This window comes from Silene latifolia, chromosome 1 (assembly GCF_048544455.1).
Source record: "Silene latifolia isolate original U9 population chromosome 1, ASM4854445v1, whole genome shotgun sequence".
Taxonomy (NCBI): Eukaryota; Viridiplantae; Streptophyta; class Magnoliopsida; order Caryophyllales; family Caryophyllaceae; genus Silene; species Silene latifolia.
In genome coordinates, this window is record NC_133526.1 from 112,592,457 (window position 1) to 112,609,584 (window position 17,128).

Sequence of the window (17,128 nt, forward strand, 5' to 3'; positions counted from 1 at the left end):
TGTGTCTTGACATGGCACGAGGTATTCGAACGGTTCCAATTTCCCATAAAAATTGGTGGCGACTCCAACAAAAATGCAAACGCTTGTTCTCTTTCTCCCAAGCGCCCCCGTGGGCACCCCCTCATGTCCACAGATTGCAGGCATGTTCTTATAGGTCGTAGTTAGGTGAGAGTCATTACATTTACTTCTTTCTATCTTACATATACTCACCTGTATTCATTGAGTGATATGAGCGACCCGTGAGAGTCCGATTTGATAAGTCTCTACAGTTGACGGTTCAGCAGTTTTTGACGACTACATAACTCGTTCGCATGATTCACATTGCTAATTGATTGTTAGTTGTAGCATTAAATTGGTTTAGGCTTAACAGTTTGCATTTCGCTCTGAGATTGAACTCGTTCCATTGGTCCTAAGATCGAGTCTAGTTCTTGCTTGGGGACAAGCAAGGGTTTGGTTTGGGGAAGTTTGATGCGTGTCTTTTATATGATGTTTTACACCCTATTTTACACGCATTTCAGAGCTCAAATATGTAGTTTATGCTACTATTTGCCCCATTTCGTCTACTTTCGTATTTTTATGTAATATTGCAGATTTATGCGGAAATGAGTAAATATTGAGCTAAATCCGTCCCCGAGAACCTTGCATTGCATTTGACGTGAAGTATTTACTCGAGAAATGAACTTGGTGCGCATTTCGAGGCCTGAAAGCCAACTTTATGAAGAATTAGAAGTGGACTACCAGCTACAGCGGTCGATCGACTGCCACCTATGGTCGATCGACCAGAGCACGACTTACAGAAGCTACTGTTCAGCGATGACCAGTCGATCGACTGCCTTGCATGGTCGATCGACCAAACCGTTTATTCTGACGCAAATTAAAAGGACGAGAAGTTAGAAGCCCATTGTATATTAGGTTTAAGAATAAGTGTTACGTTATATTCCTATATAACGTAACCTGATGTTATCAAGCGATTATCAAGTCTTTTATCATCAACAATTAGGGTTCTGGAGATTATTGTTCGTAATCAATAAACTTTACTTTTGCATTCGGTTTTGATCCTTTCTCTGCAATTCCTTTTACGGTATTCTCTGTTCCAATATTCAGTTTTATTGCTTTATTTCGTTCATAGTTTAGAATTGCTAGAGTAGTTTCCCGAAGCCAAATTATCGTTTTATGTTAATCATTCGTTCAGTTCATTTAAGTATGAATTCGCTAGCTTTATTCGATAATCTTATTGCCGTTTTTATCATGAGTATGAGTAGCTAAATACCCTGTGCTAGGATGTAGGGAATCTGTAGAAGTAGGCGGCATTAGAATAGTGACCTGAAATCGCGCCATAGTCGATCGACCGGCCTACCTGGTCGATCGACTGGCCTCGTGAGATTTGTTTCGTTTTAATTAATCTAATTGCTATGTTTGACGAATCGAGTGCACGCGACTAGTTGAATGCTTAGGAATTGACCTACCCGATAAGATCGAAAAATAGGGGAGGGAGATATACTACCTAATTAAGACGACTAGATTAATGAGATCGAAAGATAAGTTAATTTAGGTATTTAAATCACTTTTCAGGACGAAAGTTAGTATTACTGATATTAGGGACCCGTAGCTAGATCGAAAGATGCTACCTGTTAAGAATGGACCGAGAGGACTTCTTATTTTCCCGTCTCACGTGATTGTTTTAGACTTACTTAGCATGCTGCCGCCGAAACTACAGTGAACCGACCATCTTAGTACCCTTTTAATATCTGATTTCATACATTTATTTAGTTTTCTTTTAAATTTCATTGTCATTAGTATAGACCAACTCAAAACAAACCCCCATACATTTGTGACTTTAGACTACAATCAGACGACTAATAATTGCATCGCCTCTCTGTGGTTCGACCCTGACTGCCACTAGCTATAGTAGTAGTTTGGAACTATAAATATTATCTTTGGTGCACACAACGACAGGCATCACCCTTTACAATTGTCGTCTTCGATTCTCATTCCTAGCACAGTCAAGTCTTTGAAAGACTTTATGTTTTGGTACCTCCAATGGTTTGCATAAATAGGTCTCAAATTATCCACTAACTTTTCCATAAGAGTTGCTTCGTCCGGGCGTTCAACAAGTTGTGTGCTAGTCTTTCTCCACCTACTTAGGAAGTCGGTGAAGCCTTCTTTCTCATTTTGGGTAAGAACCTCTAGAGTGCGCATATTGACTTGGATTTCAGCATTATCCGCGTATTGTTTAGTGAACTCAATTCCGGCATCGTCCCAGGTAGCAATTTTCTTGTGCTCCAAAGAGTAAAACCATTGCTTAGGAATAGTATCGAGAGATGAAGGAAAGATCCTTAAGAACATCTCTGGTTTAATGCCTTTGATAGACATGTAATCTTTGAAGGCACGAATGTGGTTCAAAGGGTTTTCATGCCCCTTGAATTTTGGAATGTCAGTCATGTTGAAGTTGGTTGGCAGTTGAGCATTTACCGCCTTATACTTGCGATTATTCTCCATGTAGATGTCATCTACCTTAAGGTACATTAGCTGCTCCTCCAAGTATTGGAGTCGGTTTTCGGCTTCAGTGAGACCTGGAGTGGTTTCTGGTTGTCCAACAAAAGGTGGAGGATTATCATGCACGACCATGTCGGGAATATCGTTCTCTGCAGGAGGAAGTCTAGCTTCTACAGCGACAATCCGGCCTTCAATAGCATTGAGGCGAGCATAAGCTTGGTCTTGGCTTATTTGGAGACGGATGAGCGCAGCTAGGATTAGATCATTACCATTTCCGGGTTGTCCATTAACGATTGCATGACTAGTTCCGGGTATTTTGGAAACTGGGGATAAGAGATCGATGACGGATCAAAACACGATCGACCATTTTAGCACACTTACTCTAAAAGAGACTTGACTCGTGAAGTGGGCGTGTGCCACTGTGTCAAGTGAGGTTTGAAAAAAAAATGACAAATTTTGAAATGTTTATCCTAGGCAACTGTAGTGTAGTTGTAGGAGTGCTGTCTCGAAGTGAGGTTTTAAAATGGGTTTTGAGGCCCGAATTTTGACTGGACATTTGGACAGAGTTTCGATTCATTTTGCGCTATTTTAGGCCACTTTTGAAAGTATTTACATTTTGAAAGGGATTTCATTTTACAAAATTTCGTCATGGTTTTGTTTACACAATGGTGATCACGTATATGATACAAACATTCATACAGGCATTATAAAGGCATGCTGAGTGCATTTAAAGGGTTTTGGCTTAAAGGGTGGGTTGCCACACCAAGCAATCAAACCCTGGTCTGTGGAGAGGTCCGTCACAAACAAGAGTAAGGTCGGTTCCTAGTCCATTTCCTCGAGTAGTGAAAGCCCTTGATACAAACAAGAGTATGTACCATGGTATGGTTGACGTCAATCACTATCTATCCTTAGGCCTAGATAAGAATTTGGACCGTCCTGACGGGAAGATTGCTCGAATGAGTTAGGTTAAAACTAGGAAGGCCGAAAAAAACGACCTAAGAAGGTCGAGTAATGAAAACCGATAACTGTCTCATATAAACTATTCCCTAACCTCGTTCAAGTTTCACCCTGGGTAACACGTAAGTGTATCATCCCCAGCGGAGTCGCCAAACTGTGGACATGGGCCACCCGCGCCGCGTGCACCCGCGCGTTGTGTTGTTTGAGGCGGCGACACTTCTCCCACGGAACCTTGGATTGCCAAAGCACGTCATGGGCCGTTACCGATTTGTGAGGCATTAAAACCGGTGAAAGGTTGAATAAGCCTGCATTTGTGGAGTCGCCACCAATTTTTATGGAAAATTGGAACCGTTCGAATACCTCGTGTCATGTCAAGACACAAAGTAATGAGATGAACACTAAGAACTCGTTACCCTTAGCATTCTATGTCTAGAACGACTCTCGTGGATGCCAATGAACACGAATGTTCACAGAGATCTGGAGTAAGGGGTGAGGGTACGTATTAGGAAGTTCTTTTACTAAACACCTAATCCTGCCCGCCTCGATAGCAGCCTCTACTAATGATTAGGGAAATTATTCATATTTGATATGTCGTCGATTATATGCTTGCAATGCAACATCCACAGATTAATCCTAGCATGTGAATTAAACTATGTCGGTGAACAAATAATTTAGCAATTATTAATGTCGAAATTGAGGTTTAGAACTGATTACATGTGAAAGATCAAGTGAATAAATCATACATAAATAATAAATACAATAAACGAAAACAATAATAAAAAATTACAATTGATTACAATGGTTTAATTGATTTACGTCAAAAGTACACTTAAAACGAAATTTTGAAGATGAAAAAGAGGAAAATAAAAGGGTTGGAAATTAAAGTAACAAAATAGGTCAGATTAAGGGCGATATTACGATTATTAGTTAATTAAACACGTAATTAGAGGCTAGGACAAAGCGAGAACAACATTCAGGGGCAGAAATCATCTCAGAACAGGCACAGCATCTGCTGGGTCCTCTGGAAGAGGCGCAGCTCCTTCTGCGTCTGTTCTTGAGTTGAGCTATGTCTGTGAAGTCAGAACCGCGGTCTGTTAATGTTCGTTGACATATTTATGATTAATTATTGATATTTAGACTCGAGTGGAAGTGATTTAGCAGGTTAATTACATCTGGAACCGTCATAAAAACGAATTAAAACAAATTAAAACGAGTTAGAACAAATTAGATTTATTTACGGTGTCGGGATTACAAAAGGAACGAACTTTAAAAACAATTCGACAAACTGAAATCAAATAAAGAAACCATGTACCAAAGAACGAATCCTAGAAACTTGATATGGACAAATCGAGTTTCTAAAATCCGGGTTTGATTTAGTGACGAAAACCCGCAAATATCGAATTATAAGGGATTTAAGTTGAAATAAAACATTATAATTAAAAAAGAATTATTAAAACATGGTTTGTATACTGAAGAATGAAAGAAAATAGAGAAAAAGTAAGGAAAAAGGAACGAAACAATAGAAACCCGAGGAAGAAGAAGAAGAGCAGGAGTCCCAAACCCAATTAGATTGTTGAAAACTCCAGCATGTATTCAATTTTTATATGTTAACGAAACAAATTTTGAGCTATTCACATGGATTGATCGAATTCATGTGTTTATTAGATTGACAGAAAACGATACGAGAGTACTCAATTTATTTTTGTCATTTGTTTACCTATTCCGTTTTGAGGTTTCTTAGTTAATTGTTTACTTTTTTTATTTTAGGATTTCTTTTGATGAGCAATACACAATTTGGTCACTTGTCATCTAATAATTGACTTTCTTCTCTTCCTTGGCATTTGTACTAAAATTAAAGATAAACAAATGATCCGAATTTGTGCCAAAATCAAAGGTAACAAATGATAGGGAGAAAGTCTAAAAAAGCATAAAAGCTCACACAAATTTCCTTTCTTTCTTATAATCCTCTAAGTTAGTGTTTGGATGTCAATATTTCCTTTATAAATCATCATTTTGAATGCAGAAATTGAAATGTGGAGTCTCAAATACAAATTTGTTGTTTGGGGAAATAAAAAATTTCAAATCCATTATAATTACTTCAAAAAAATCATCCAAGACTATATTCCTCTTCAAAACCCAAAATTATTTAAATCTACCAAAAAATTCACCATAATGCAAGGTTCAATCAGATTTACAAAATTGGAGTTTTAATAATAATCAAAATAAAAGTTCAATTGAAATTCACAAAATTAGGATTTCAATGATCAACCAAACTACAAGTTTAATCAAACTTCTCAAAATTAGGTTTTTGAATTACAAATTCAAACGAAATTCACCAAAATTAGAAATTCAAAATCAATCAAACTACAAGTTGATGAACTTCACAAAATTAGGGTATCAACAATGACGAATTAAAGATGCAGGTTAAAAAAAAGGAGGATTAAGAGGTGCGAGATGAAGAGAATTGAAACTGAATGTTGTGAGGAAGATAAAGGATCGAAAAATGCAACTGATTGATAGTGATTAAGAAAGAGGATGAGTTTTGGTTAGGTTTGGATTTGTAAATGACTGGGGTAAGGAGTGGTATTTGGTTTGTGCTTATTAAATTTCATTTAAATCCTCTAGAATTTGGCCAAAATCCAAATCCAAATTTTATTAGCTTGCCAAACATGGTATTTGGGGCAAATCCTGATTTGAGAATCAAATCTGAGTATCCAAACAAGCCATAAATAAATTCAGCACACATTCGTGGGCAGCTTCAGAAACACAAATTCTCATTGAAGATGAGCATTATCCGTCACAAGCAGAAGACGGATAGTGTCCCTCTTACAATATGCAAGTGGGAACTATTCATAGGGTACTCCATTTTCCTCTTGACCTCCTACTTACCTTATTGTGAGAGAGGTCACTATCCGTCTTCAACTTGTAATGGGTAATGCCGGTCACAAGCAATAGCTTTGAAAAACAAAAACAGCAACTTAAATACTTTCCTACCATCTGAAAGTGGATTGATAAGCTCACACCACCTCAACACAATTTATGAAGTTTCTGAAAACTACACCAACTGAATTTTCATAGTAATAATAATAAAACACAAAACAAACAAAGTTAATACTAATGATGTGCCTTTATTTTCCTTCATTGGGATTCAGAAAATTAATACAAATTATGCAACAACAACATCAGAGCCTTAATCCCAAAATTATTTGGGGTCGGCTGACATGAATCATCCTTTCGAACCGTTCATGGGTGAATGCACGCCTCAAAATGCGAATAAAAAAAGGGAAGATGAAAAACAAAAAGGAAGAACGAAAATGTAATGGAAAGTCAAGGTAAACTTAGGGGTTTTAAAATCGAATTCCGGCTTTCTTTTATAAAAACTTAAAATTTAGATCGAGAGAAAAGATTAAAACGATTTTTAAAAACCGAAATAGAATTAAGGATCCGGAATGAACCAGGTAAAATCTATAAGAAAGTGGTTGGTAAAAAAATGTAATAAAGGAGAGAAGAATAAATAATTTAATTTCTTTAAATTAAATAAAAACACTAAATATGTCAAAAAACATCAAATACTAAAAATCCACATGTATCATTTCCCTCCATTGTGCCCTCTCCGTCACCATACTCTCCTCAAGCCCCATCACCCTCATATCGTGCTCTATCACTCTCAACCATGTCTGTCTCGGTCTTCCTCTACCTCTAGAGACCTTTTCTGTTCTCCAAGTCTTCAGCCTCTTAACTGGTGCGTCCATAGGTCTCCTTCTCACATGGCCAAACCATCTTAGTCGGTTTTCCATCATCTTGTCTTCTATTGGCGCCACTTTTACCTTTTCCCTAATCACCTCATTCCTTAACCGATCTTTCCTTGTATGTCCACACATCCACCTCAACATGCGCATCTCCGCCACACTCATCTTATGAATGTGACAATGCTTCACGGCCCAACACTCGGAGCCGTAAAGTAAGGCATGCCTAATTGCCGTGCGATAAAAATTTTCCTTTAATCTCTGGGGCATATCTTCATCGCATAGAAACCCTGAAGCACTCTTCCATTTCAACCATCCCGCTTTAATTCTGTGAGCCACATCTCCGTCTAACTCCCCATCTTTTTGAATAATAGATCCTAGATATCTGAAGAAATCTGAACCCTCAACAACATTCCCATCGAAAATAATACTCCCCGCCTCTGTAGATCTCAACCCTGCCACCTTAGTGAACTGACACCTCAAATACTCAGTCTTACTCCTGCTCAGCTTGAACCCACGAGTCTCTAAAGTCTGCCTCCACAATTCCAACTTTCTCTCCACCCCCTCTTTTGTCTCATCAATCAACACAATATCATCAGCAAACATCATACACCAAGGGATGTCGTCCTGAATATCCCTTGTCAACTCATCCATAACTATAGCAAAGAGAAAAGGACTAAGTGAGGAACCTTGATGCACCTCGATGGTAATAAAAAATTCTTCCGTTCTCCCAACATTAGTGCGAACACTTGCACTAGCCCCCTCATACATGTCCTTTATGAGGTCAATATATTTTCGCGACACACCATTTCTCGCCAAAGCCCACCAAAGTACTTCTCTTGGTACCCTATCATATGCCTTTTCCAAGTCAATAAAAACCATATGTAAGTCCTTCTTCTTGTCCCGATGGTATTCCATCAACTGTCTCATGAGAAAAATCGCATCCATAGTCGATCTCCCGGGCATAAATACAAATTGGTTATCTGAGATGTCTACACATCTCCTAAGCCTTTGCTCGATTACCTGCTCCCATAACTTCATCGTATGACTCATAAGTTTAATTCCCCGATAATTGGAACACTCTTGAACATCACCTTTGTTCTTGTACAAAGGGACAAGAGTGCTTCTCCTCCAAGCCGATGGCATCTTGTTGCTCCTCCAAATCTTGTTGAAGAGCATGGTTACCCATTCAATCCCTTTCTCCCCGAAGCACCTCCAAACTTGTATGGGTATACCATCCGGTCCCTCTGCTTTCTTTGACCCCATCTTCTTTAACGCCTTTTTAACTTCACTCTTTTGTATTCTACGCAAAAATTCCCGATTAACCATGCTTGGTGTTACCTCTACGTCCCCAAAACCTTGTTCCTATGTCCATTGAATAAAGTATCAAAGTAAGAACTCCATCTAGCCTTTATTTCGTTATCTTGAACCAGAACCTTGTCGTCCATATCTTTCACACACCTAACTCTCCCAATATTTCTCGTCTTTCGGTCTCTTATGCGAGCCAGTTTATAGATATCCTTCTCTCCTTCTCTCGTGTCCAACCTGGCATACACTTCTTGGTTAACTTTTGCCCTCGCATCTCGTACGGCCTTTTTAGCGGCTCGTCTAGCCTCCTTGTACTTTTCAAAGTTCTCATCACTCATTCATTTCCCCAGAACCTTATAGCATTCACGTTTAGTCTTTATCGCTTGTCTCACCACATCGATCCACCAAGATGTGTCCTTACTTGATGGTCTACCCTTTAGATTCCCCTAACACCTCCCTCGCCAAATCCTTTACAACATGCTCCAATTTATCCCACGTTGCATCAATATCTTTCTCCTCGCAATCCGACCAAATATCGCTACTTCCAACCTTATCCAAAAACGCTTGTTGGTTTCCCCCTTGTAGCTTCCACCACTTGATCCGTGCCTCACCGATTATCTTTCTCTTCCTCAAGTCTCTCTTACCCCGAAAATCAAGAACCACTAGTCTATGTTGTGTTGCGGCACTTTTCCCGGGTATGACCTTGCAATCGGTGTATTCTTTTCTCCATACATTCCTTACCAAAAGGAAGTCAATTTGACTAGCATTTCCTCCACTTCTATAAGTCACCAAATGAGAATGTCTTTTCTCGAACCAAGTGTTCATTACACCCAAGTCATATGCCAAAGCAAAATCTAATATGTCACTTCCTGCTTCATTTCTCTCCCCGAACCCAAAACCCCCATGAATGTTCTCGAAGCCCCGATTATCTAATACAAATTCTGCAACAAGTGAGTTTTTTTTTCTTTTTTTTTCTCTTCAGAAATTCACTGCCTTTTGTTGTTATTGTGGATTTTTGAGAGATAGTGGACCTTAAAAGTTGGTTTTTTTTGGGGGTTTTCTTTTTTCACATTTTCAAATTCCCATGATTATATACAGTTGAATTAAGCTAAACTTGAGTTATTGCTCATTTTTGTGCATTATTGATTGTTTTTAGGTTATTGAAGGTAGATGCTGAGAAAAGATCAAGGGCTTTAACAAGCAAACAAGCCAAAGTTTGTGATCATAGCAATCATCCATGGCTTCCTCCTGAAAACCCAACAAAACCAACAACATATCAAGGGTTTCTTCACTTATTATAAAACTGATAAAATGATGAACCCCATTTGAATTCTTGACACCAACCCATTTTCTACTGTTGCTAATTTCTGGGTTTTTAACAACACCCACAAAATTACTAGCAACAAAAACTCACGAAATCAACACCCATGGGAACAACCTAGTAATAAACAAGGTATTGGCCTTGCTCTCTGATAGAAAAATACCGGATGTCGTTATTACTAAAATTAACAATTTATAAACCTAACTAAATTCTACTAACTTCTAACAATAAGGTAGTAAAATGGTAAGGTAGGGTCGAACCCAAGGGAAGGACCTTTAACTAAAGACTCGAATTGTAAACTATTGATCAACAATCACTAATTAAGACTCTAACTACTAATTAAGACACTAATGACAATTTAGACTAGACTCAACAATTTGGACTTAATCACAAATAATGGATATTAACAATGTTCAACTTGTAGGAAACATGAATGGAGAAGGCATTTGGTTGGAAACAAACATGAAAAAGAGTAAAAATAGAGACTTTCTTATTGAGACAATTCAACAAACAACTAGTATTCAAGAATCAATATAAGGGAGAAACTTGGTGTAACATGGTTCAACATCTACTTCCTAAGCATAAAGATCATCTCTTTTCTTCCCTCAACAATTACTCAACAACTTTCATAAGATGGTGATTACTTACTCCTAAGTTAGAGTAGTTAATGATACCTATATGGTCACCCAATTGAAAGCCACAAGAGCGTTTACACACAAGAGCATTATGATCAATTCCAAACAAAAGAAGTCAAAATTAATCCTTTAGAAGGCTTAATCCAACTAACCAAGGATCAACATGCAAATTCTACTTACAAAGATACAAACTTTAAACCAAATTCATGAAGATGCAAGCTTGTTGCAAGGATTGCAATAGTAAGATTATTAACCTGCAAGGTTAGCTACTCCTAACACAATAACATCCAACGCATGAATTTCAAGGAATATGCAATAATTATTGAGAAAAGATTGAGAGATTCTTACAAAGCTTAAGGAAAGTAGTGTCTACCAAATTACACCAAGCAAAAGGTCTAGCCTTCCATAACCATAGATGAATCCAAGGTCAATGGAAAGATTGACATCAAAATTAAACCAAAGATTACAACTTTCTCCAAAATACTAAGTTTTTCCTTCATATAAGTTTTTGAGATTATTCAATAATGAGGTCTTGATTTGATGGTAAGGGGGTTCTCTAAGATCTCATAATGTGGGTATTTATACCCTTGGCTCTTGGCTTTAGGTTAAGGCAAAATTAGGTCTTCAAAATAGAGAACCACGAGGCTTGAAACAGTTGAAAACGTAGCCTGTGGTTGGGGGCGTAGGCTGCGCACATTTGCGCAGGCTGCGTTTCAAACTGACGGCAGCATCTTTCGAACGCCATATCTCCCTCGTTTCTTGGACAAATGAGGCGTGTGACCTACCGTTGGAAAGATAAGATCACAAGCTTTCACCTCCAATTGGCCTTGCATCGATACGAGCTCTAGAACTCGAGATATACTCGTTTGAAGTTGACCCTTGTGAAATCGAGTTTTCAATTCTTCATTTTGGCTCTTGTTTGTGCATGTCAAGGCTTCAATTCTTCCTTTTACTTGCTTCTCTTGACTTTGCACTTATTCCCTTGGCTTACCTTTGGCTCTCCTCCTTCACCTTGGTTGACCATGGCTCGGGTTTGACCCCTTGACTTGACTTTGGCTAATTTCTTCTCCTCAAGTCACCGACATAATACACTTACACCAACCTCAAGACATATAAGCCAATGACAATTATAGTTAACCAAAGTTACAACCAAAGTGTATCAACCGGCATATACAACATTTCATATTCAAAACCCGAAATTTGGTAATAAAAATATACTAAACACAACTAATTGACTCGACATTATTTGACTCTCTCACTCTCATTGAAAACTTCGAAACCGACAACAGTGAGTCTACAATCAAACAACAGAAAAGAAAACTTATCGTGTTTGGTTCACAATTAAGAATTCAAGTGCCTAATTCCTCGGTTTTGCCCTGTTTTTCTTCTGAATCACCTAGAGAATTTGGGATTAAGACCCCAAGAAGCAATCTATGTGAAGAATCATTCATGGGTTTTGGTAATGATGGTATTTCAATGACTGGTATTGATGAACAATCTGAGGATTACACTTGTGTCATCTCTCGCGGACCGAATCCCAAGACGACTCACATATTTGGGAATTGTGTCATTGAGAGTTGTTGTGGTAAAATTGTTAGAGCAACTTGTTTTTCATCCAAAACAAATCAGAATTATACTTTTATGGGCTCACATCAAAGTTACCTTAGCTTTTGTCACAGTTGCAAGAAGAAGCTTGGTGAGGGGAGGGGTAGGTATATCCTTCTTGTTAAACTAATGAATTTGTTGAGCATAATTTTTATTTTTCTCTCTAGAACTAGGCCTTAGATTATTAGAAGTGCGATTGTTCTTTGTTAAAAGCAACTTGGGTGAGCAGTGTGAATAACTTGTAATCAAAAAAATTCTTATATGTAATCAAATTGGGTGAGCAGTGTGAATAACTTGTAAGTACAGATAGTAGATTACTGAAACATAAAAGCAACTAACAAAAACAACATCAATGAGTGGTGGGAACTTTATGATATAAGAACTTGTGTTCCAAATGGTCATGGTATTCTGCTTTTTGTTGCTTTATTTATGTTATAGTGAGCTCTATGTATAACCATTGTATGTGTAGAATGCTTTTTGAAAGGATCATTGCTTTGGATTCTTCCATTAACTGGATGCATGACTTTTGTTTTATTGGAACGGAAAGGTTGTGTAATTCGACCGTCTCGTTACCCCTCTTTGATCGTCAATACACCAACGAGTAAATCTTATATTCTTATACTAGATCGTCATAGGACCTAGGCCATACAAGCATTGATTTTGATTTTTCCTATACAATTACTCTGGTAATTAGGCTTCTCTTCTGTGGGACGGTTTCATATCAGTAATTGTAAAAGACTAATGGGATATTGTTCTGATTGTGATTATGCAGAGGGGAAAAGGCCTTTTGCCGTTGCCAAGGAATGTTTTTTGATGGAGTGGAGAACTAGTCTACCTAAAACAAACTCCCCCAATTTTTCCAACTAGTATGTGATTGTTACAAGTAAGCAGCTAAGTAGTTGGATTTACAATTTGTGCCTCAATTTCAATTTCGTTATTCGAACGTTGGTTTGGTGTCCTAAAAAATTTTGTACAGTAAAGTGAGTGAGAGAGAGAGGAGATACTAAGATATGACAAATTGTGAAGGAAATTATAGAGCTTGATTTATAATGAAAGTAATTATGTACTGACCTAAGTTTTGTCTCATGGGCAGATATGTTTCAATTTCAAATTACAGCCTAGTAGTTAAGATCAACTTGTGTACAGTAGGCCATAAATTTAGTCGCTCCATTCGTTATATTGTATTGCCCAACAACAACTGTGAAAAATAAAAACGTTAATGATAGATCGTCAAAGGACAAAGGGCCGTCTATATTTGGTTTAAATAACCATAGAAATTACGGAAGTCGTATTGTGATAGTATAGAAAGAAAGATTGGGAAATTTGTACTCATTTAGGTGATGGCTAATAAATCTGTTGTCAAGTAAAAATGGGTACAACACAGTAGCAGAGGATGGTATTCATTTTCTGGAGAATTTATCTATACTTGTGATCTGAATGCTCAATAATGCTAATGCATCGTAGCCTCGTAGGTCTCATGAGTCATGCCAATATACCGTCTCTTTTAGTTTATTTGATTAATCGTCCAGACAACAAGTCTACCAGTACAATTACAATTACAAATGAGTAATAAAAACAAAAATCTTGACATAATCGGATTACTTTAATCATGAGTAACCAAAACAATTAATGATATGTTTAATGAATAATCCTACTGTCAAACATATCGAACCAAATAAACACATCATGGCGTTGGAAAAGTGGGTGACAAAGTGATGAACACACCACTCGTGATGAAGACACAATCACGATTCCATAGTCTTTCATGAATAATCCTACTGTCAAACATAGCAAAGCAGCCTGTTAGTTGCCCTACAAGGTATCATAACTTTTATCACCTTTTTTCGTGCCCATGAGAAAGTGGGGGAAACTCACACATGCAAACCTAGCCAGCGTATAGTTGATACATTTTGATTTGCTAGCTATCAATAAAACACGAGGGAAGATAATAGACGGGGAAAAGCGATTGGATAACATTAAACAGAAAAAGAGTGTCTACAAAGATAATTAATGTACCATACAACCGAAGAGCCGGGGACAACTAGGAGTAAACAAAAGTCTAGAATTGAAATTCTGAGAAAACCATAAGAAACCCAAATTGCATACACATACTAAAGCTAACAGTTCCAAGATACCAGTACACAAGATCAGCAGCTAAACCAGGCAGAGAGCGAAAAATGGTTCCACAAAGAGCTGTACATAGAGATCGGTGACTAATCCAAATTCAGCTGCACAAGACATGAACACATAAATCAATCCGGAAAAATACAATCATTTCAAAATTTGAACTGTTATAATTAAAGGGAATAAGTATTGTATTTACCTGAGTAACAGTCGTCGTTGATCACCAGTGGCCACATGAAAGGGAAAAGAAGACGAAGCAACTCTGGGATGTTGCAGACTGAGAGGAGGGAAGTGTAATCATAGGCTAACACATAAAGGAAATTTTAAGAAGCAGAAGAGGGAGTACAAGTGACATGCATTCTTACCACTCAAAAACCGGAAAGAAGCATGCACTGATTATCTGATACTATGTTAGCTAGAGTCGAAACTCAAAACCTAAACTAAGGGAAGAAACCAAAACAAGAGAAGCCCTTTTTAAGCTACTAAAGAGGATTAAGCTACTCTTTTAAGTGTTAGGGAAGATCTTAACCAAGTGTTTAGGTAAAGCAGAGAATATCGGAGCAACTTTTATGTAAAGAAGGTCAGAGATCAGATGAGGAAATATGTTCAGGAGCCTACAAATATACAAGAATGTTAGTTTGAAACTAGAGCTAAGAGTAATGGTCAGATAAACTTTAAGGTAATTTTAAATGATGAGACATCATCTCCACTTGGTAGACATGATCTTTTTAACCCGGCTGGAAAGAGCTTTCCTTCATTCTCAACCTACGCCCAAATTGCTCAATTTGACCAACAACGTCACACCCTTCGGTTACCCAATGTCTTCATCTCTTCTTCCACCTCGCCAATATTTTAACACTACAACTACCCCCTACCAATGCCACAACCTTCCACAGCCATACTTCTTTGTACAACTACCTATATCTTACCAACTGAACTAGAAGAACCACATATAGTAGTACGACCTGCATCTAATCAACTGCACCATGAAAGCCCCATCTACCTCCCTCCAGTTGAATGTATGAGCCATGTCTTATCAGTAAAGACGAAAAAGTGAACTTCACTAATTGATGGAAATAGATGGAGAACTATGTTTGTCAACGTGGAACCCCGCCTGCTGATACCAGTTGCAACTACTGTCTTTTGCACCTTGACATCATATACTATTAGATACTAAAACTTGAGATAAACCTTAATAAAGATTGAAGGCATTTTATTTCCGGTAAAACATACACTACCATTCTCCTAGTACTTAACCCAGCACTCCCGGCCTCTACTCAATCATCAGAAATATCAAGATTGAGGATTCGGCGGAGTGTCTTAGTTGCAGAATCATCATCACTAAAGAAATCAGTAGACGAACAGGTACCTGAGCTAGTTGGGGAAGTCGGGGCCGACTTGGCCATTGGGGGCAAATCCACATCAGACTCAAAAGCAGGTAACTCAAGTGACACAGTCCTCTTTGGCTTCATATCAAACTTAGGCATGGGCAGAGAACTCGGAGGGGGCGAGTTTGAGTAAGCCGGACCGGCCCAAAGCTCCGAGAAAGACAGATTTTCCCTCAATTGCCCCTGCTTATTACTTCCACTACCACCCTTCAAATTAATTGCAATTGGGCTACTCTTCACATACCTTTTCGACTTTTTAACATCCTCACTTTTCGACTCCCCACCAAATAGCAAATTTCCACTAACACTAACAGATGGGGATTGTGGTTTTGGCGATAATAACCCACGGTTGGACACCGGAGACTCGTAATCCTTAAAAGGGCTAGGCAGTAAACCCATTCCAGTCTCAAATGACCTACAATTGATGTCACTAAAACCTCTAGACGGCAATGAGCCAAACCTGGGGGGACTATTACCCTTTCTACCAGTACCACCACCGTAGTACTGATTTCTGTGGTGTGCAACAACTACAAGAGTCTCCATATTAAAATATCAACAGCAAATCAACAAACTCAATACTAATTCACAGAATATTTAGCCTTGGAAACGCTGCCAAATTTTCTAGCTTCTTTTGAATAACTACTCTCAGATCTATCAAAAAAGTTTCACCTTTTTATCATCTAAACACAAGATTATATCTTTAGATTTCACCTACAAATTTGGGATGTATCTTCTCTAATACTAGAACAAGTGCAACAAATTTGATAGTATGGAACAACTACAAAGTAATCAAATTTACCCAGGTTTTATTGGCCTCTTTCTGCTCAGATCCAAGATCAGTAAGTGAACAGATTCAATAAACTGCAAAAACCACCCAGATGAAATCCTCATAAATGAAATCAAACACATATTACAAATCATACAAAAAAAACAGAAAAAATGACAAAGTTTGCTTACCCAAAAGTATAATGTGCTGAGAAAGGTATGTGGATCTGAGTGATGAGAGAGACCCTTTTGAGGCTATTTATATTGAATTTAACTTACTAAATTATTGCTAAGTAGAGTTATGGAAGGTGGTTTATTTCTTGTATGATAATGGGTTTGTTTGTTCGTTGTATAAATATCAGTGAGTTTTTAGAGAGAGACAGAGTGGGGGGAAGTGACGGAGAGGAAGATGTGGAGGAAATGGAGATTGTGGGGGGTTGTAGACTTCTAGGGTAAAACTAAAGTATGGTAAAGGTTGGTGTTTTTTTCTAGAGCTCTTTATGGGTTATACCGCCCAATAACTCAATTCATCTAGCCATTATTTTTAACGGGTTTGGACACAATTTTCTAAAAAATAGGCCGTGGGATGGTGATAGTATCAAATATGTCGTGTCTAGTATGATAATTTTAGGTTGTTTATTCAAATGTTGGAGCCAAATTATGCGTTAATCTCGGACATACTGGCTTACTCTATTTCTTTGTAGTTTGGGTCACAAAGGACTTAGTCTTGGATTGATCACCTTTTGAGGCAAAGGAAGCGACCATATCAAAGAGTCAAGGTGA

At 38.0% G+C, this 17,128-nt stretch overlaps 2 protein-coding genes across 2 annotated transcripts; one reads left to right on the top strand and one right to left on the bottom strand.

The window, feature by feature from the left end:
- Nucleotides 1–6,122: 6,122 nt before the first annotated feature.
- Nucleotides 6,123–13,325, top strand: LOC141653246 (uncharacterized). The gene is given in 6 exon segments (XM_074460955.1): nucleotides 6,123–6,163; nucleotides 9,664–9,789; nucleotides 9,908–9,996; nucleotides 11,581–11,592; nucleotides 11,692–12,171; nucleotides 12,841–13,325. Coding segments are annotated over 6 exon segments (843 nt in total). The 3' UTR covers nucleotides 12,936–13,325.
- A 692-nt stretch (nucleotides 13,326–14,017) lies between these two features.
- Nucleotides 14,018–16,754, bottom strand: LOC141608505 (uncharacterized). Its single transcript, XM_074427852.1, has 4 exons — nucleotides 16,538–16,754; nucleotides 15,562–16,441; nucleotides 14,392–14,496; nucleotides 14,018–14,296 (listed from the first exon to the last, which is right to left on the bottom strand). The coding sequence occupies exons 2-4, from the start codon at nucleotides 16,121–16,123 to the stop codon at nucleotides 14,223–14,225; spliced, it is 741 nt and encodes a 246-aa protein (XP_074283953.1). The 5' UTR covers nucleotides 16,124–16,441; nucleotides 16,538–16,754; the 3' UTR covers nucleotides 14,018–14,222.
- Nucleotides 16,755–17,128: the final 374 nt, after the last annotated feature.